At 40.8% G+C, this 21,626-nt stretch overlaps 1 protein-coding gene and 1 pseudogene across 2 annotated transcripts; both read right to left on the bottom strand.

The window, feature by feature from the left end:
- Nucleotides 1-1,256: 1,256 nt before the first annotated feature.
- LOC111339165 (uncharacterized) lies at nt 1,257-6,008 on the bottom strand. Of its 2 annotated transcripts, none has more exons than XM_088729252.1 (6): nt 5,546-6,008; nt 4,796-5,181; nt 3,983-4,245; nt 3,661-3,775; nt 3,224-3,546; nt 1,257-2,690 (listed from the first exon to the last, which is right to left on the bottom strand). In XM_088729252.1, the coding sequence occupies exons 2-6, from the start codon at nt 4,893-4,895 to the stop codon at nt 2,502-2,504; spliced, it is 990 nt and encodes a 329-aa protein (XP_088585378.1). In that variant the 5' UTR covers nt 4,896-5,181; nt 5,546-6,008; the 3' UTR covers nt 1,257-2,501. The 2 variants fall into 2 exon arrangements, with proteins under 2 accessions (XP_088585378.1, XP_088585379.1); XM_088729253.1 differs by having other exon boundaries at nt 5,570-6,008.
- A 14,552-nt stretch (nt 6,009-20,560) lies between these two features.
- LOC111339168 (histamine H2 receptor-like) lies at nt 20,561-21,614 on the bottom strand (annotated as a pseudogene).
- Nucleotides 21,615-21,626: the final 12 nt, after the last annotated feature.

Genomic DNA, 21,626 nt, shown 5'->3' with positions numbered 1-21,626 from the left:
ACGACCGACCTACGTCACTTGAGTCTTACAGCCAATAACATCACGGCAAAACCAACCGATCATTTCACACGAACTGGAATAAGAACATTCTACTGACAACAATCATTCACTTGACTCTGATGATGACTTCCGCACAGGTTGTCGAAACGTCAGTCACTACCACCGACAACAGTCCTTCTCAGGACTACACTCACCCGGACGGTCAGACTACACCTTCACATAACATACTACAATAAAAATATTCATCAACGAGTCTGTTTTGAGACCTTGAGTGTTTGTCCGGCCGGGGCTCGAACCCTCGACCTCCCGCATAACAGTCCAGCGCTCTATCCATTGAGCTGGTTCGAATCCCGTACAGGCCTGATTTTTTTTTTTTTTCTTTTTTCAGGTCTGATTTTCGCTATTGCTTAAATAGCGCTATCGAGTGCGAGGATCGTGCATCATATGTATCTAATACCGCAATACAAAATATATGAACTTCATATATTACATTGTATTTCATACTACAATAACAAAATTCATCAACGAGTCTGTTTTGAGACCTTGAGTGTTGGTCCTGCCAGGGCTCGAACCCTCGACCTCCCGCACAACAGTCCAGCGCACTATCCATTGAGCTAACTGGGAGGCAGTTACATACTACATTACATACTACAATAACAAAATTCATCAACGAGTCTGACACAGTGATTGTGCGTATCTTTGCTAACACAAAGCGAGTACTATACAAGGTCAAAAGCTGTTTAACCATACTTTCAAAGTAACTATTTGTGGAAAACCTGACTTGAGGTGGTAAGCTACTTACCCAAGCCGCTGTGTGTTCTGTTTTTCTTGTCTAAATCGTGAGGACAAATAATATCTCCTTTAAGGTCATCAAAGTTGATGTGACCCCAACAACAGCTCTTCTCATCAACGAGTCTGACGGTTTTCTTTTGTTTTGACTTATTTGAAAAATTTGCATTCAGGTGGTGTGCACACGTATAAATCTAAATATAGAACTACTTTAGAAAAGTTGGAATTCATATCACAAATAAGAAATACATAATTTGAGCTCAAGGAAAAATGGTCAACAGACCTCTAAAAATTTTCGTTTTGCTCATATACCACTATACTAAATGGTCATAATCTCCACAATTATGACCATTTTCGAGGAAATAATAAACTCTACTTTGAATTAGCGCCTGACTACTCCCAGATAAACACACATGAATACATGACTAACCGAGTACGCTGTTTACTTGTAAGGATGTCTCATATTTAGCACTTCCCCTGGGAGATCAAGTCACAGAAAGGGTGATAGACATCTTCCTTTCCCAACCTGCTTGTGCTGGTTAACCAAAGAAACTTGAGCGAAAACGTTTTGTTCGTATTTATTGCAACTGTCTTCCTTTTGCAAGCCCATCCCTATAGCTTTTCGAATCGAGTGCTTTATTCACTTATTATAAGCATTAACGAGGCTACATTAAGATTTTCCAGACAAAGGTTATGTAATCTCTCCTCTATCAAGCACCAAGAGATTAAACAAAGCTTAAAAATATCTTTTTGGCACTTTATGTGTCATTGGATGTGAACAACTGCCTTTATTCGTGCAAACATATAAACTTTCAATCACAAGTGACTTCTCGAGCAAAGAAGAATTATCAGAAACCTTTGCAAACTTCTTACTTCTACACAAACGTCAACAGTTACGCAAAAAATCTTCAGCCTGCCACAGCTAACCTCTTACATCAATACGATTCACTAGTTACAGTAAGATTTTATAGGGAAGAGCTCAGACTTCATCACTTGATTTGCTTTAAAACCGAAAGTGAATTTGTGGAATTTATAATCAGTCAAGTGTTTGTGTTTGCCTAGTTGAAAAAGCCTTGGAAACATTTTATTTTCTGTAGACGACCTTGGGTTTGGCGTTAGGTTAATGTGATATTTGAGGGTTAAAACTAAACTATTTTGTCCGCAACATAAAATGATATTTATATCAAAAGAGAATTATTGGATGTCTCTGTGCGCGAGAACGTTTGTTAAGCTAAATAATATGTATTAGTAAATTTTAAAGTCCTTCTGTATAATAACTCAAGATTAAGCATTGCAAGAGTCAAATAAAACATCGATATTCCACTATTCTGGAACCTGTTTTGGAAGCAGTTACTCAAAACTGACTTCAATATCTAATCCCGAACAGAATCTACAAAGAGTTTTTACAGATATGGATTTTGTAAAGCAAATATTAAGAAAAGGAAATATGATGCGATTGCTACCATCTAAAGCAATCGACCGTCCTTATCATCGCATTAAACCGACCTTACGATTGTATGATATGATTATAGCCTTCTCAGTCACGTGCATAAAACTATTTCATATTCGGATTTTCAACAAGAAAAAAAAAACACAGTGAATGTGCCCATCTACGATAGCACAAAGAAAGTGCTATGCTACGTCAAAAGCTGTTTCACCGTACTTTCAAGGGGAATTGACTTGATAAGTTATTTTTTAAAGCCGCTTTCTCTTCAGTTTTTCTCTTCTAAATCGTGTGGACAAATAATATCTCCTCTAAGGTCATCAAAGTTGATGTGACCCCAACAACAATCACTCTTGTCAACAAGTCTGACTTGGGCGTATTGACCGATAAACTCCTCTACGTCCCAGCTCTTACGGTACATTGTCTCCCAACAGTTTCCTGTCGCTTTTCTGACGACCTGAACGTGACGACAAACATAAAAAGTTTTTAAACCTTTTTTTCGACGATTACTGACATATCTAACATGACTATATCATACATTAATTTACTTGCAATGCTTTAATCTTAGGGGGAAAATGCTATTTCGAAGGAGGGTAAGCCAAAAACTGAACTAAAAAAGTGAAAAGTGGAGAGCCAGACTCCAAATTGGTTATCTCGCGGACTCTCCCCTAAGTTAGTTCAAAATAAGCCATTTCTAGGTAAAAAAATATTTGGAAAGTAAACCCAAACGCTTTCGACACTTGGTTGTCATCAGGGTCATCATCACTTACGCAGCTGATGACCAAGGGTCGAAAATGTTTAGATTTTACTTTTTAAATATATTTTTTCCCTGTAAATATATCATTTTAAACCTAAGCGAACTTTATGGATATCACGAAGCTCAAAATGGTTTCGCAATTTTGAAAGCCAAATCTGTGATACCTTGATCAATCAAGTAAGTTGTTTTAAAAGAATCAAAAGATAAATAATAGTCAAAGTGAATAATCTCACTTGGTTGTTGACAATAAGCTCCGCACGAACTTTATTTACTTTACATCCCCCACCAATGAGAAACGAGATACTCTTGCCAACGATACGAAAACAAGGTGAGGTGAGGGTTCCTAGGGGTACGTCTGCTTCATCTGGATGCTGCTCACCTGCGGGATCGCTCTCACTAGTCCGTTTCTCAGCTCCCCCCACCCACCAGTTCCCTTGCAGCTGGGCGCTTTCTCTTTTGCGCGCGACTGGATTGTCACCAAATGTTGGCTGGTAAATGAAAGCTCTGCCTGTCATTTTCCACCTGCCGATTCCATCTTCAAAGTCAAGGCTGCAGGCTACATAAAAAAAAAAACAACAACAACAACAACAACAAAAAACACAGAAAGTTTCATCCTGCCGATGATTATCATTCGGTACTCATTCCACTTTACAGTTTTGTGTTTAATTACCTTTCTCGCAGTGTACACCAGTGAATCCTAAAGGACATTTACAACGAAATCCTTTATCAGTGTATCCAGCTCGACATGTGCCATTGTTGAAACAGGGACTGCTACTACAGGGATTCTGTTGAAGAAAAAATGACCTCGTATCATAAACATCCATGGCTAGTTTAGTTTCCCGGGTTATCATGTAATCTCAAAGGGACACATTCTTGTTGGAACGATAACTTCTCGTGGCTTTTTGACAAAGTAAGAGCGGGCAAGAAATAATTACACTTTATCTGTCATTAGACCAACAACAATTGTTCATTGTCTAAATAAGTCACTTTACCTCGATACTGAGATGGCTATAATCTTCCTTACTCTGAAGGTAGGACGAGCCTGGAATTTCGTCTGAAGCATTGTTCAACTCACAAATGTAGTTCCCTCCTTTGGCTTGTGAAGGCCCAACATTTATGGACACACAACTTGGCTCCATATAACACAGCACATTACAGCTGCCTTGATGGGGCACCTCTTCAAGCCTGATCAAGTGACCCTTTATGACTTTGTCCTGTATGGGTTCTTTGAAAACAATGGATCGGCATTCTTCACCTATTTGGTTTGCAAATGACAAAACAAGTTCAAGCACAGTTTTGGTTTAGAATAAGATAATGTCAGGGTAACATCCTTAACAAATTAATTTGCCTCGAGAAACACTGGATAATGGTTTGTTGCTGCCTTATTGTGCTCTGAGAGGTTTCCCTGCAACGTTATCCTAGGAGTTTGAAACTTCTGCATGTCAGCTTTGTACTGAAGAAAGAACTTGTCTTAGCAGGTATATCTGTGATTTCACCGTTAGATTTTGAATGTACACTGAACCAAGTTTTAAAAACCAGAGGTGAGCCACTCGTCAAAGAAGAAAGCAATTAATCTACATTCCTTCTATAGTCGATCTTGGCAGAAAGAACTATGCTATGCTCTATGTGTCGGTTCATAAGTCTACTGGAAATTGAACCACTGCGTCGAGTTTTGCCAACAGCGACACTAATGGGTATTTTTCATTGAGAAGATGTAACAATTATAATTGACATTAATGTTCACAGAACTCTCCTATAACTAGACAAAGCAAATCTATCGTTTACAAATTGCAAAATTGACTTACCGGAACATTCAGAGGAAATCGGAATAATGATACCGCTTTGAAAGAAGAAGCTTAAAATTAAAACGGCAGCTTCGAGTTTCGTTCTGCACGTTTCTGCCATTCGTTTGTTTTCTAGGATAAGAAGTTACCAGCCAAGTCTTGAAACAGTAGTTTGCATTATTTTAACAACAACTATCTCTATCCTGCGTGAGGAGGAAAATTGCTGTATATGCCAATGTGTTTACGAAATGTTCGAAAACTTGAACTGACTGCAGTTGGCTTGTTCAACAGGATGTTTTCAAGGAGATATTCGCGCTGTTGTCCGTGGCTAAGACAGGTGCTGCTTCAAATATTGTGGTTTATGTACGATTCTGGTCACAAAGATGCCAGCGGGGAATATCCAGTAGCTATTTAGCCAATAAGACGAAAGCAAGGAGTAAAACAATTTTATTACCTTCAAAATAGCTCTATTGAGGATCCGTGAACACCATTTTCTGTTATTTTATCGCATGAGAGGTAGGATGTTAAGCTCAAATGCGGCTGTTTCTCTAAATACAGTATCATTCCACAAAACATATAACATTATGGCATAGCGTCACGTACCAAAGTTAAATAGCGGCTTATCTCTTAATGATGTTCCAAGCTATTATTCCGATTGAAAGACGAAGATTTCCCAATGTAAAACAAGAACTCTTTATTTTGACGGGCAATTTTAGCAAAGGCTAACAACAAACTTCTTGGAAATACTCAAGTATGTAATTAATGACTCACCGTTAAGTTAGTATGATGACATACCGTTGACAGCAAGGCTTTTCACGATCACGAATTTGTCGAGTCGACAAAATAAAAATTAGCGAGAGCAGGTGTCTTGCGGCGTTTTACTTGAGGCTAGATTTAGAATGCGAAATGATAATGCAAGTAAAGCAAACGTCACTTTTACAGGAGCTGTTGACTATTATCAAGCGACGAAACTTCTGTGCATGAACGAGCCATATTGAAAAGCGTTGGAAGCGTTAGAAGCGTATTAAATCGAAGTGTTGCTTCTCAAACCCTTATGATCAGGTAGATTAATTTGCATAGATTCTTGTATAATCTAGCGTAAGAAAGTCGCTTTCTATTGGTTTAACAGAAGTTTCATATGCATGGGGCAATAAAGCAGCTAAAAAACAACTTCCAATAAAGAAATGTCCCTTGTTAACATGGGAAATATTTTCTAGTTTAGAACTGTACCAGTTCTGCAGCTCCGCGCTTCAACACGCACTTCAAAGTTTGCGTCGTTTCTCTTTAAGGTAACTGTTGAGACACGAATAATTGCGTGACCGTGGCACGTTGTGTTACCCGAGTTAACAGTTTAAAACATGTTATATGAGATTTTCCATTTTTTAGCCTTTTTTGAAATCTGACGATAAAAACATTTCTTAAAATCATTTTAAGATTAAAAAATTGCCAAAAGACGACGTTTCGACGTTAGCTAAACGTCGTTATTAAGTCAAAATATGTTTGTGAGTTCCAGTCTATAAGTTCTTTAAAATCAATACCTGATTAAAAGCTGTAACGTGAGTAAAAGATGATTACAAATATTAAACAAAAATTTTCGCACGTATGGAGTCCGTCTGGATATTTAAATTAGGCTTCATTAAGATTCTTGATGAAGAGCATTTCAAATACGAAAGAATCGAATTTGCCCTGGCACTTTCTTAAAATTTTGATTTGGTTTTCTTTCAAGAAGTTGTTGTTACCGTGAGTTTCTATGAAACGTCCACCGATTGCCGAATTTTTTGTGTTCAGCAATGCGTTGCATTAATGAAGGTGTCGGGCTGTGTATCCGACATAATCTTCATCGCACAGATCACGTGAAAAAAGATAAACAACACACTGCCTATTAACAAAGTCACACTGATAAACGCTATAAAGACTCTTCATTAAAGACAATGATGCATCGTGCTTATGCATTGTCGTCCACAACAGAAGCTTTCAATGCAGAATGCGCTAAGTTGCGCTCTCTATTTAGTCACCTTGACTCTTCGATGAGTCTTGTTGATTCTGCTATCAACAATTTTCTTTTTTGAAATACTACATCCTAAGGTGCATGTAATGGCGGTCTCGTTTTATTATGCTCTCGTTTTTCCTTTCCTGTTTGCTTCCCTTTTTCACTCTTGGCTCTCATGCTACCCTGAACTGGGAGATGATTAGTCTCCACGTGACTCGTTCTTGGGAAAAAACATCAAGCCGCCACCTGAATCTGGCCTGGAAGCGTTTTACTCTAGTACAAGTCCAAATCGCCGCCTAGCCGCCATTTTGGGCTCGCCAAGAAAGGTTACGACGACAAGAGTATTTTTCTTCCTCCTTCTCCTAGGCAGAGATATTCATCTAAACCCAGGCCCGATAAAGTTCCCTTGTGGAATTTGTGGCAAAAATGTTAAGATAAACTAGAGGGGCATGTTGTAATATTGCCGTTCTGTTGTTAAGGCTGGGCTCCCTGTGCCCTGCCCACATTTTGCATGACCAGCGGTTTCACTTTATGGCTATTTATTATCGTAACCGTCATCTTGTATTTAGTCTTTAGTTAGGTTCTAAGTGAAGTAAGGCCTATTAAAGGTTCGAATTCAACAATTTACTTCACTTAATTCTCATATCAGCAACATGGAAACCCTGCTAAAGCCACAACGTCTCGACTTGGATCCGAATTCGCCGTCAGCAACGAAAGAATGGAAGCATTGGCTCCAGACATCAGACGTCAAAACCCTGGGGAGTCACTCTCCGAGTTTCTACAGGAACTTCGGAGGTTAAGTACGGATTGCAATGTAAAGAACGTGACCGCCGAACAATACAGAGAAGAACTGATTCGTGACTCTTTTATCAATGGTCTGCTATCTCCATTAATCCGACAACGACTTCTGGAGAATAGACAACTTGACCTGAAGTCTGCATTCGACCAAGCTAGCGCGTTGGACTTAGCCCAGAAGAATTCCGAAGCTTATGTCATACCTGGCAGTTCAGCGGCGTTAATTTCGGCTCTCGAAAATAGTGCTGGAATGTCCACACCAAACGATAATCACATGACTGCTGCTGTCAGTCCCTCAAGGAAATGCTATTTCTGCGGAGGCCCTCTTCATAATAGGAAAGACTGCCCTGCACGTAACTGTACCTGTACCAACTGTGATAAAAGTGGTCACTATGCTAAAGTATGCCAGTCAAGAATAAATAAAACAACGGCTTCAATAATCTCACCATCTCTCTGCTCAATAAGCGCTGCTTGCCCACAAAGTCTCACGCAAGCATCCCTTAAGGCCACTATCTGTGATGTCACTCTGACTGCTCTCGTTGACTCTGGGAGCTCAGACAGCTACATAAATGAAAAGGTGGCTACGCAAATGGATCTTGAGTTACATCAGTCTGATCAGGACCTATCTATGGCTCTCACCTCTCTCACAACGAAAGTCCTTGGCCACTGTTATGTAAATATCAAGATAGGCCACCAATTCTACCCATCTGTGCGCCTGGGGGTACTAAAGGATCTCTGCAGTGATATCATCCTCGGCCAGGATTTCCAAAAGAAGCATAAAAGTGTTGTCATAGAGTATGGAGGTAAAAAACCTGAACTCAAAATTCCCAACTCAACACCAGTGTGTGCTTTCGCGAAAGCTTCAATTGAGGAAGCATCCCTTTTTGCAAATCTCCTTCCAGGATGCAAACCAATCGCAAGTAAGTCACGTCGGTTCAGCAAGGAGGACCAAGAATTCATACATCAAGAAACTAACCGCCTACTCTCCGAAGGCATTATTGAACCTAGCACCTCTCCGTGGAGGGCTCAAGTTGTCATCTCAAAAGACCCCCTACAGCGCCATAAGAAACGCCTGTGCATTGATTATTCACAAACTGTTAACCTGTACACAGAACTTGATGCTTATCCCCTGCCCCGTATCGACGACATGGTCAACAATTTGGCTTTGTATAAGGTGTTTTCAACTTTTGATCTAAAAAGCGCTTATTACCAGGTGCCAATCAAAGATGCCGATCGGAAATATACTGGGTTTGAGGCCAATGGTAGACTCTATCAGTTCTGCCGCATTCAATTTGGGGTCACAAATGGCCTTGCAGTCTTCCAGAGAGCAATGGACAAGTTTGTAGAGGAAGAAAGCTTGAAGGATACATTCCCATACCTGGAGAACATAACTGTTGCAGGGCATGACCAGCGAGAGCATGATGAGAATGTCAAGAAATTCAGAGAAGCTGTACAACGACGACAGCTCACTTTGAATAAGAGCAAGACAGTAGAGTCTAAGACGTCCATCAACCTACTCGGTTACTGCGTTGGCAATGGCCTCATCGCCCCAGACCAAGAAAGACTTCGTCCCCTTAGAGAATTTCCTCATCCAGAAAACCTCCAATCTCTCAAAAGAGTTGTTGGGATGTTTGCATATTACGCAAAATGGGTACCAAACTTTTCTGAAAAGATACAGCCTTTGTCGCAAGCAACTACATTTCCCCTTGATGGCAATGCCCTAAGTGCATTCACAACACTGAAAAAGGAGCTGGAGAAAGCTTCCCTTCACTCAATTGATGAAAGTCTGCCCTTCATAGTGGAGACCGACGCATCAGAAACCGCTCTGTCAGCTACACTAAATCAAGGTGGCCGACCTGTTGCGTTCATGTCCCGGACACTCCAAGGAAGTGAACTACACTATCCTGCTGTGGAGAAAGAAACCATGGCCATTATCGAGGCGGTCCGAAAATGGCGCCATTTCCTTGCAGGTAGACACTTTACACTAAAGACAGATCAACAGTCAGTAGCATTCATGTTTGACAATCGAAAACGTACCAAAGTAAAGAACAATAAGATTCAGGACTGGAGACTTGAGCTGGCCTCCTTTAGTTATACAGTGGAGTACAGACCTGGGAAGGACAATGTTGCTCCGGATTCATTTACCCGAGCATTCACAGCTTCTATGCCGACAACGAGCCTCAGCGAAATTCATGTTGCACTATGCCATCCTGGTGTCACACGGATGTTGCACTTTATAAGGTCAAAGAACCTACCTTACTCTACTGTGGATGTCAAGAAGGTGTGCTCTAACTGTAAAGCCTGTGCTGAGCTTAAACCACAATTTTATCGACCAGAGCAAGGAGTCCTCATTAAGGCTACCCAACCAATGGAGAGACTGAGCATTGACTTCAAGGACCCACTACCCACAACCACTAATAACCCCTACATGCTGACAGTTGTGGACGAATATTCACGCTTCCCTTTTGCTTTTTCCTGCCCAAACATGAATTCATCAACTGTCATCAAGTGCCTGGACCAGATATTTACTCTTTGTGGAACACCAGGGTTTATCCACTCAGACAGAGGTCCCTCTTTTATGTCCCAGGAACTCAAAGAATACCTATCACAGCGAGGCATTGCTACGAGCAGGACAACACCTTACCACCCAATAGGTAATGGCCAAGAAGAACGCTATAACGGCATAATATGGAAGGCCGTCCGTCTGTCCCTAAAGTCAGCAAACCTGCCTGACAGCAAATGGGAGATGATACTCCCAGACGTACTTCATTCAATAAGATCCCTCCTCTCCACTGCTACCAACTCAACTCCACATGACAGGTTCTTCAACTTCCAGCGTCGTTCGTCACATGGCACCTCACTTCCTACCTGGCTACAATCAGCTGGACCAGTGCTGCTTCGTCGATATGTGAGGACAAGCAAGAATGATCCCATCGTTGACCAAGTGGAACTAAAAGAAGCAAACCCTACATATGCACGCGTAAAATACATGGATGGTCAGAGTCAACTGTATCCATCAGAGATTTAGCACCGTGCCCACAAGCCTCGGCACAAAGCCCTCCAGTCATCGTGCCAACTGTTAATGAACCACAGTGCCCTGCTCCGATACCTTTGGACCAACAACCAACCGAAAGCAAAGATTTGCCAACTGAGTGCCAAGATGGAGCAGTTAATCATGATTCGGTCACGCCACCTGCTGTAAGACGCTCTACTCGTGTGATTAAGCCACCATCCCGGTATGGATGGTAGAACACTGCCGACTATAAGCTTGGAACATTGAACACTGTCTCCCCCTGTTAGTTAGCTACGTTTTAAGGGAGGGAGAATGTTGTAATATTGCCGTTCTGTTGTTAAGGCTGGGCTCCCTGTGCCCTGCCCGCATTTTGCATGACCAGCGGTTTCACTTTATGGCTATTTATTATCGTAACCGCCATCTTGTATTTAGTCTTTAGTTAGGTTCTAAGTGAAGTAAGGCCTATTAAAGGTTCGAATTCAACAGGGCATTTGCTGTGATTCGTGCGAGCGATGGTATCACACTCGTTGTTGTCTAATTGGCGATCATATGTACGATATCCTGGCAAATTCGTCGTGTTTGTGGATATGTTGCGGATGCGGGCTACCGAACTTCTCTGATTCACTATTTAACTCGTCCATGGAAAGTAACCTTAATAATAACTCCTTCTCTTCGCTTTCATCCATCGATTCAAACCTGTCAGATCATTTCACTCCCAACTCGAAGAATGATTATATCTCTTCTCGACGAGGGAGAGAACTAACTTGAGAAAACTGAAAGTTTTAAATCTCAATTGCAAAAGTAACAAGAGTCAACAAAAAGTGGCCTCTTCAAAGCTAAGGTCGAGGACGAGAAACTTCATATTATCATAGGAACTGCGGAATCTAAACTTGATGAGTCAATCAAAAACTCTGAGGTCCTCCCCTGCGACTACGATATATTTCGTAACGAATCGATGTCAATCCTGGAGGTGGGGTTTTTATCGCTGACCATAATTCTATTATTACAACACGTCAAGCCCAACTTGATTGTCAAGCTGAAGGTCTATGGATCAAGATTGAAATGGCTAATCAGAAGCCCTGTATATAGCTTCTTTTAATCGTCCACCAGGAAGCGACGCACAACCACTTCATGCTCTCAACCATCCATTGGATTGTTTGCATGCTAATGGATCCTTTCCTAGAATTATCATTGCTGGTGACATGAATGTTCCTGACATAGATTGGTCCAATAATACTGTAAAGAATGATGCACAATATGGTGTTTTAGTGAGTTAGACATTCCTCGACATTATTGACGATCATGGTCTCACTCAACTTGTGTCCTTTCCTACAAGGCAGGCATCCGTGCTTGACTTAGTGGTTACCAGCCATCCAGATCTGGTGAGCAACTTAATGAGTTCTGATGGCATCAATGGTATTAATGATCACGTCGCTGTGACCATTGAGTTTAATCTTACAGTCAAAATTAGCAAGAAGAAACCTAGAACAGTATACAAGTTTGTTAAGCAAATCTTGAGGATATACGCCATGATGCAGAAACCCTCTGTAAGAACTTCTTCAAAAGAGACCCAGAGAATATAAGCGTCGAGGATAACTGGCAGTTCTTCAAGTCAGGATTATTGTCAATTCTCCATAGTAGAGTCCCAAAAAAAAAAAGATCGGATCATGAATGATTCCCCTTGGATTACTAGGGATCCCAAGAAACTATTGAGAAAAAAGAAGAGGCTTAATTTATAACATCTATAAGAAATCAGGGAAAGCTAATGATAAGCTGAAATATCGGAGTTTCCATAAAGCATTATAAACCTATTTAGATCAGCGCCAGATCAATACATAGCAAATACTCTTCATAGTGCCATGAAGGAGAAACCAAAGAAATTTTGGTCCTATGTTAAATCTAAAAAACAGGATCAAATTGGCATTCCTCCATTATATGCTAATGGTAAAGTGTTGACTGACAGTACAAGTAAAGCTGAAGCTTTAATCAAACATTTTCAACAGATTTTCACTGAAGAGGATTCTCCCTCCATGCTGAACATAGGCTGCAGTGACATTCCAGGTAGGGAGTCAATAATTTTTAACAGAGAGGGTATAAATAATTTTCTTAGGAACTTAGATAGCAAGAAAGCCAATGGCCCAGATAAATCGCCCACTACTCTACTTAAGATAACTGCATCTGATTCGCTCCTATGGTTGAAGGGGCTACTTATTCTGAAGATTAGCACACCAGGGATCAACGTTTTCAGGTTTTATTTGTACTAGAGTGAGACACGGCTCACTACATCCGTGGTTACGTCGTAGTCAACTGAAAATTAAATAATTTCGGGATACATTATTATCTACAATATTCTTAGTCCAAGCGATAAACGGTTTCGTAACTTACAATTTGTGTTTCTGCGTGGTCGGATCCCTTGATTCGCTATCTCGATGCTTTATCTTGAGGTTTGCGTTTTTACGACCGTTGATGACCAGCTTCGAATGTTGTTACAGCATAAATTGTTCTTTTTAAATTATGTCACATGACCTAATTTTCCCGCCGCGCGTAGTCTAGGCGAATTCGTAATTACGATAATTAATTCTAGTTCTTTTACTACGCGCTCCACCGAACATGCAAATCAGCATCAGAAATAGCTGAAGCTGTTTCTTTCCTTTTCTTCCAGTCATATGAGTCAGGTCAACTCCCTAATGACTGGAAAAATGTTCATGTAGTGCCAGTTTTTAAGAAAGGTGAAAAACAGGACCCATTTAATTATAGACCTGTTTCCCTTACTACTGTATTATGTAAAATCATGGAACACATTATCTATAGGCACACTATGCACCATCTTGAAGACAATGACATCTTATTTGCGAACTAACATGGATTTCGAAAAAAATCATTCATGTGAATCTCAATTGATTCTGACTGTTGAATACCTGGCCAAGAACTTAGATCATGGAGATCAAATAGATATGATCATTTTGGATTTCAGTAAAGCTTTTGAGAAAGTTCCCCATCAACGCCTCGTCAGCAAATTGCAGTTTTATGGCATTCAGGGAAGTACCCTTACTTGGATTAAATCTAGGCTCACTAGTAGATCTCAGAGTGTCATAGTTGATGGCGTGTGTTCAAAATCTGTTGATTTGACTTCAGGGGTACCTCAAGGCACAGTACTTGGTCCATTAATGTTTTTATTATGCATTAATGATATGCAAAATGGGCTAGGATGTACACTAAGATTGTTTTCTGATGATGCTTTATTGTATCATAAAATCACTCATCATGATGACACCTTGGCTTTACAGCGAGACCTTGACAAGCTAGGCCAATGAGCTAATAGGTGGCACATGGTGTTCAATCCTTCTAAATGCTACAAAATGTCTGTTTTCCGTAGTAGATCCCCGGTAGTTAAAGATTACACCCTTTACAACCAAACCCTGGTATCTGATCGACAACATCCTTATTTAGGTGTTTTGCTGTCTAGTGATCTGCGGTGGAACTCTCGTGTGGACAAGATTGCTAAAAAGGGGAACTCTTCACTTGCGTTTGTGGAAAGGAACTTGTATGCCTGCTCTGAAGAAACTAAACGTTCAGCTTATGTATCACTTGTCAGGCCAAATTTAGAGTATGCGTCAGCAGTATGGGATCCTTATAGACAAAATCAAGTGGAGAAACTAGAAGCTATCCAAAATCGCGCAGCGAGATTTATGAAACATGATTATAGTTATAACACCAGCCTGTCCAATTTGAAGAGATTCCTATCTTTGGATTTATTAAGCGAGAGAAGAAAATCCTATCGTCTACAAATTTTCCATAAATCTGTGAACAATAGTATTGCGTTGCCTATCCCGTCTTATTGTTTTAGGAAAACTCGAAATTACTCGACGAATTCATTTATTCAACCACCTGTACATCATGATTACTACAAGTATAGTTTCTTTCCGAGAACTATAAGGGACTGGAACTGTTTATAACCTGGAACTAGATCACTTAATTATTCAGCTCTTTGCAGTACAAAATTTTTTTATTTCTAAGTATAGCGATATTGTTAATTACATATTTTATTTATTTATTTATTTATTTATTATTTTTATTAGCTATGTTTATATTTCTATTCTGTTATCTCTTCTTGATGTGTAATAGCGTTGAAGAGTAATAAAGTAGATGTAGACGTAGACTTCAGCGAACAAAGCAGAAAGAAACAATGACGAAAGTAGCATAGTAAGAATTAGTCTTCCATTTAAAGATCAAGCGGCCACTAATGCGCTTCGGAAGCAGCTACGCGATCTTAGGTATAAGATTGGCCCTACTTTGCAGCCAGTTTTCGTGAGCAAGAAATTGGGGCAAGATCTTAAACCCAAAGAAATTAATAAGCCGTCAATTGTTAATAGGCAGTGTGTTGTTTGTCTTTAATCATGTGATCTGTATGATGCAGATTATATCAGATACACAGCTCGACACCTCCATCAACGCATTGCTGAGCACAGAAATTCGGGAAAATATGAGTAAAAAAAAAAAAATTTCAAATCAACAGTTTCCAAAGAAGTACAATCTGAGGAAATGGCAAACACAAATAGTCCTCAGGGGATAGTGTCACAAAAGACGCAACAATCTGTTCAGCTTCTTTTTAGAAGAATTAATTATCTTATAGAAAACATCAATATCATAAATCCAGAATTTTTAAACATAAGATGTTTAGTGTACCTCAGTATGCTATGGACTTTGAAAATATCTCAAAGGAGTCCTTTAAACGGATTACAAAGTGGACAGCCAGTTATTTTACACATCCTGTGGCATACTACCCTGTTCCTCTAGTATGCCATTTAGTGCCGCTAAATTTTTGACCTCTTTGACAGTAGAGAATATTCCAAAATAGGTGGAAATCGGAATGAATGGGTAAAAAATTACAGACCAGAGAGGCAGAGAGCCGTTCGAAGCAAGACTACGAAAGACAAAGCAGGCGCTTTTCCGTCAGCTGGGTACAAGAATGAAAAAGTTCCATAACAAGATCGGGAAGACCGATAAAAGCATCGATGAGATTTGATCTCTGATAAGCAAGGAGTTTGAGATCCTCATGCGACTCCTAACACAAGTACACCACTTGGTTGAGCAGGCTATTAACTGGATTTGCTGCTTTTTATCGTCTCTGCTTCCCACCATTGGGTGGCGAGATCGAACTAGAGAGCCGATCTTGAAGGCAGCATGAATAATACCATACACTAAGGTTTGCCGTATGCTCAGTCTCTCTTAAATTTTATACTCCTATTGCTGGTCACATGTTTGTTTTATATCCTAATCTATCGAATTGCCCGGAACCATGGGCCGAGGGTTAGCAACAGGGGTGGCTCGCTGTCAACCAAGCAACCTTCTAAAGACGAAAACAAGATGTATTTGAAGAATGTCAAAGCAGCAAAGAATACTTCGATGTTCGTCGTGGTCATTTTCCTCTGTTGGCAACCATCTTCCTTTTGCAGCACTCTAATGAATATGGGTGCTTTGAATCCACCCCTTACGAATTTACCTGGTGTTGCTAATGCTTGGCTATCTCAACTCGGCACTAAATCCGTTTTTGTTCGCCTTCCAAAGCAAAAACTTCAAAGCTGTAATGCTAAAGCCGTTTTCTTCATCAAAGTCGTCGGGATTGGTTCGCTGCTCTATATGCTGATGTTTTGTTTGGAGCTCTCCCCAAGTGCGTTCAACTAGAACTCAAGGATTGAACAACGTCACTATTGATCTTATAGATACGCGGTCACTGAACTCCCCGCAATCATGTCATTAAATAAATTCGAATCTCCATGGTTTATTTGAAAAGGGTTTGCCGTAGAAACATGGGAGTAGAACTAGAAGGAATTTAGGTTTCAAGAGCCGATGATCCTTCATGTTCTGTCTATCTTCTCACGCTTTCCTTTGTCTAGATCATGAGGACAATTTATATCTTCTTTGAGGTCATCTAAGTAGATGTGGCCCCAACAACAAGCCGTCTAGTCTGACACGAGCCTTTTCACCAATATATCCTTCCATGTCCCAACTCTTATGGTACATCGTCTCCTCACAGTTAATTACCTGTCCCTTTTCTGACGGTCTATTAACAAACACAAACAGTTTCAAAGGTTAAAGCAGGGGATTCATCTTGTCTCAGCTACTGTGAAACCTGATTCTTGGAACTACTACACTGATCCTCCTCTAATCGAAGCTTAAAGTTTACAAATAAAATAGCAACAGAAACAGGTTTTCCTTGCTATTTAAGAGAGTGAGGGAGAACGGGGGGGGGAGGTGTTTGACATTATGGCTGATGGGGTAGGGGCTTAATCGGGGAAGGGCGCTTATAATCAGAGCGCGGGCGCTTATACTCGAAGAAATACGATATCTTCATGATTTTACACGAGACGAAAGTACTACTTTTTCCTAGATTAATTTTAGTCTCGGGCCACGTTTGTAAAGGTGGTAAACAAAAATTTTGATCTTAAAAACAACAGCAGAGAAAACAATAACAATAAAGAAAGAAAACAAAGCCAAAAAAGGCGGAAATAATTACTTGTAAAAAATCAGATCAAAACTAATTATGACAGGCTGTTAAAAAAAGAAAAAAAGGGAATATTAGAAAAGAAAGGAAGTGACGACTTTGATTGTACTCACCCGGTTGTTGACAATAAGCTCCTCCCGAATATCGTTTACATCACAGCCATCAACAATAAGAAACGAGATACTTTTGCCAAGCCGTATGGAAACAAGGAGAGTTCCTCGAGTTCCACGGGGTGAGTGGCTTCCGTTCAGTCTGTGTGCTGCTCTCCTGGAGGAAAGCTTTTGCTGGGTCGATTCTCAGCTCCACCTACCCGCCAGTTCCCTTGCTGCTGGGCGCTTTCTCTACCGCGCGCGACTGGACTGTCACCAAAGGTTGCCTGGTAGATAATAGCTGTGTCTGTCATTTCCCATCAGTCGATTCCCGCTTCAAAGTCATGGAAGTCAAATGATCACAGGAACTAAGATTTTTTCATGCAATTTTTCTTTATCGTTCGTTCGAAAGCAAAAAGTTGTATACGGCGAGCTGAAATTTAAATTGGAAAGTTTGGGTTCCAAGCCTGCTAAAGTTCGTTTTTTGTGCTCTTGCGTAAGACACTTTACTCTAGCAGTTCCTTTGTCTACATCGGCGTATGAATGGATACCGGTTTACTGTTAGGAAATTTACTGAGAGGTAAACGATTAAAACAACAACAACAATAACAAGTAAACTACTTGAGAAAAAACTGGCATGCAAAGGTTGAAATTACCACTGCAAGTCAAAAAGAACATCCACTCTGCGCACTGACCACTGATCGGTGTAATAGTTGAAATAGTTGTGATGTCATTTCGACCATTAATATCCTGCAGCTGCTTGTTCGAAACAGTCTCCGAAATGACGCTTCCAGACCAACTTATCGCTTTCTTGGCTATCTGTCCGTCGTAAAACTGATTATCACCCTTATTCTGACAATGTATCAGGTAATATCATGACACAGCTGTGTGTTCCACTTACACAATTGTGATCCTCTTTTTGAAAAAAAATGATCCAAATGTCGCATAGAAAAGGTTACCAAAAACGAGACAAAAATGGTCTGGGTAGTTACAACTGCAATCTTAGCTGAATTGTTTCTCCTAGGGGGGTGTTGAGAGTGAAAACACCTGAGGATGTGTGTCAGGATATTATTCTCAATGTCAAACTTTTTCTAGCGATTGCGTTGCAAGAAAGGGAAGTAAAAGCAAAAGAAGAGCTGTAGGAGGTCAGCGCGTCATTTGTCACTCTACCGCGACCACCTCTGGATGCTCCTCTTTTTGGGGGGGAGGGGGTGGGGGGGGGCCTACTGCACAGAGGTGGAGGGTCCTATTGCATACAGGAAGGGGTCCTATTGCACAAAGGATGTGTCACTGGATTGTGTAAAAGCCTCTTGACATCAATGGTCACATTGGGGTAGCAATTGCACCGAACGAAATTGCCACACTGTAAACTGGAGACTAAAAAGCTCCGTCATGAATATTAGTACAGTGTATCTGGTTACGTTGCCCCCCTTTACACCCTTACATCATCTTGCATATTGTCCGTAGTGTTCTCTATACATTATCTAAGGTGCTGGCAAGGATAGTTTGTTTAACAATTAAGGGCTTCTTTCGTTAATGATCGTTTCCTTTAATCTCGTGTCCTTAATGTTTGATTCAGGGGTGATATTGTCAGGAGAAATTAGATGCTGGTCACTCTTAGTGTTCAAAGAGTTAAGCACATCGGAAGTAGAATTCTTCTGGTTGCATGAAATCCTTATCCTTGAGTGAATTGCAGTGTCTTTCATTACTTTGTTGATGAGTCACGCGCACTAAACATTGGATCATCTCTGTCTGAACAGCATCTGAAATCTGGCAAAAATTAGAACGCCTTATGTCACAGGAAAAGTCAGCGTCCACAAACATCACTTCCAGTAGCAGTATGAAGTGTGCTCTGTGTTTGGAGAGACTCCGAGATAAGACGGCGACTCCATGTGGTCATCTGTTCTCTTGGAAATGCATAACAGAATGGTACGCTAGCAAGGTTCGTATCAAAACGTCGATTTCGCTGACTACCAATACGATCTTAAACCAGCAACAAGAGATAATATTATCTTGAATACAAGAGATGATGGCAAGCAATACTATCAGAAATGATCTACTGTCAAATCCTTCGGCCCGAATTTATCCTATTGTTGGCTATTTTATGTAAACTAGCAAAAAGTTCTGGAGTTGATTTTTTGCAAACTTTTCTATAGAGAGAATTCTGCTTTGCGTTCGATATTTCGCCCAAAAATTTCCTTCAAGTCAAATTTAATCCTTCTTTGCTGATCGAGGCGCTACCCCACTGGTTTGATCCACCTGACAATGAAAATATAGGGGTTTCATTCAAATCCGAACGCGGTCGGTCTACCGCTGCCAATAAGACTATTCACTGCCGTCTGTTGAGCCAGCGAACTGGCTCTGGTGTTTTGGTTTCGCCTTATGGCGTAGCTGCGCATGACACCATCGGCAGCCGCTTGTGGCCGGGAAACGTGACTGAAACCTTTGAAGATGCCAAGTAATATACTGGACAAGAAGTCGAAAGAAGAAGAAGCAAAGAAAACTCCTGCTTGAATTTCTTTTCTTTATTTATTCTTTGTTTCTAGTCTGAATGTTCATTATGCCGTGAATCTGTTGAGCTGTCCAGGCTGGTTTTCCTGCATCACTACAAAGGAAAGACCGCAGATTGCCATATGGTAACATATGGCAATCTGCGGTCTTTCCTTACACTTAGGTAGCACGGAAAGCCGTAAAACTCTTGAGCAAAAGCTCATCTTTCAAACCGGCAGTATAAATCCCACAGGGATCAACGAACGCTTTTCATTCCACTAATTTATTCCTGTTTTTCTCGTTGCCATGTTCCCACCAATAACGTAGCTCCATTTTCTGCCATTAAAAGCACACACAACCCACAATTCCTCTATTGGCTCCGACAAAGGGCTAACGCTCGAAACGTCAGCTTTTGTAATCGTTACGGTGGCCAATTTACCATTTCAACTTTGTTGATATATCCAAATTATTTCGTTACTCCCACCGACGCAGCCCCTAACAGTTTCTTTAGAAACTATCAGCCTTTAAACTTATTATCAGCTTGCTTGATGCAACATTGTGTGATTGTGACGGAAAGCTTACAGTGCATATCTGCCAACTTGTATAAATTTCCTGCAAAGTTCGATATCTAGTAGTTTTTTTTAGCTGTAATTTTCAGGGAGTATTGGCGATTCTTTACTTGCGTCAACACTCGTCAGAGTCAATCTCGCGCGGTACAGTTCTCATATCTATGTCTTTATTTATTTTGATGTGCAGTTAACCTTATGTTAGAAGAGATTTCGTTCTTCAAAAACCCAAAACAAACACTATTGCTCCAGACCCAGGTGTACAATTCGAACTTGAAATCAGACTGATTCTGGAATTTGGGATAAAAAAAACTTTCAATAGATACACGGTCTGGGGTATTGTCGAAATTCACAATTTATTGCATTAGATACTACATTTGTCTTCACCTTTGCTTTCGAAGACTGCCCAGCTGTAACAGAAATACTCACAATGAACACAGAATTCTTAAGCCTTTCTGGAACACATTTCGCTCAAGAAAACAAAGATACAACACTGAGATAGTCGAGCCGCGGCAAGCATACGGACTACACAAGTTCTGGGGATGTACACAGCTTTGAAAATACAGATTTAAAGTGCTTGTTTCGGAAGGCGAACAAAAACGGATTTAGCGCTGAGTTAAGGTAGCGTAGCATAAACAGTACCATAGAAAGTTCGTAAGAATATGGCCTCTAACCGATCGAGTTGTGACAGTGCTGAAACACGAGAATAGCTGTCAGCAGAAGCAAATGGCCACGACGAACATGGAAGTAGTCTTGGCTGCTTTTATGTTCTTCAAGTACATCTTGTTTTCTTCTGTAGTAGGCTTTTTGGTTGACGGCAGGCCACCACTGTTGCTCACCTTCAGCCCATGCTTACGGGCGATGCGATAAATCAGGATATAAAACAAACAAATGACCAGCAATTGGAGTATGAGAACTGAGCATGGAGTAAACCTTAGTGTATAGTATCATACATGCTCCCTCGAAGATCGGCTCTTCAGTTCTATCTCGCCACCCAAGGATGGGAAGCAGAGACCATAAAATGCAATAAACCCACACAAGGTAAAGGTAAAGTCTGTTTACGAGCCTAGTAGCCCATCAGGCCGGTGCTTAATTCCGGTTTCTGTAGCATGAAGCCACTAGGAGTATTTGTACTTCCCCCTTGACGGGATGCCAGTCCATCGCAGGGTTATCCCCAGCATTAATTTTCCGGTACCCATTTAAACACCTGGGTAGAGAGAGGCACTCTGAGAGTAAAGTGTCTTGCCTTAGAACGCAACACGATGTCCCGGCTGGGGCTCGAACCCGGACCACTCGATCTGGAGTCGAGCGCACCAACCATGAGGCCACCGCGCCTCCCTGAGCCCACACAAGAAGGGAGATTAATTTTGTTACAGCTCTCTTCTTGGTCATGAAATGTTAACG

Source organism: Stylophora pistillata, chromosome 8, assembly GCF_964205215.1.
Source record: "Stylophora pistillata chromosome 8, jaStyPist1.2, whole genome shotgun sequence".
NCBI classification, from domain to species: Eukaryota; Metazoa; Cnidaria; class Anthozoa; order Scleractinia; family Pocilloporidae; genus Stylophora; species Stylophora pistillata.
The sequence above is the reverse complement of the archived record's forward strand: the minus strand, read 5'-3'. Positions and strand labels throughout refer to the sequence as shown.

Bases quoted from the DNA above. Each gene is read 5' to 3' on its own strand.
- LOC111339165 (XM_088729252.1), bottom strand. From the start codon at position 4,895: ATGGCAGAAACGTGCAGAACGAAACTCGAAGCTGCCGTTTTAATTTTA. The intron at 4,246-4,795 runs GTAAGTCAATTT...CAAACCAAATAG, and splicing joins GATTTCCTCTGAATGTTCCG to GTGAAGAATGCCGATCCATT. The intron at 3,547-3,660 runs GTAATTAAACAC...TTTTTTATGTAG, and splicing joins TGGTGTACACTGCGAGAAAG to CCTGCAGCCTTGACTTTGAA.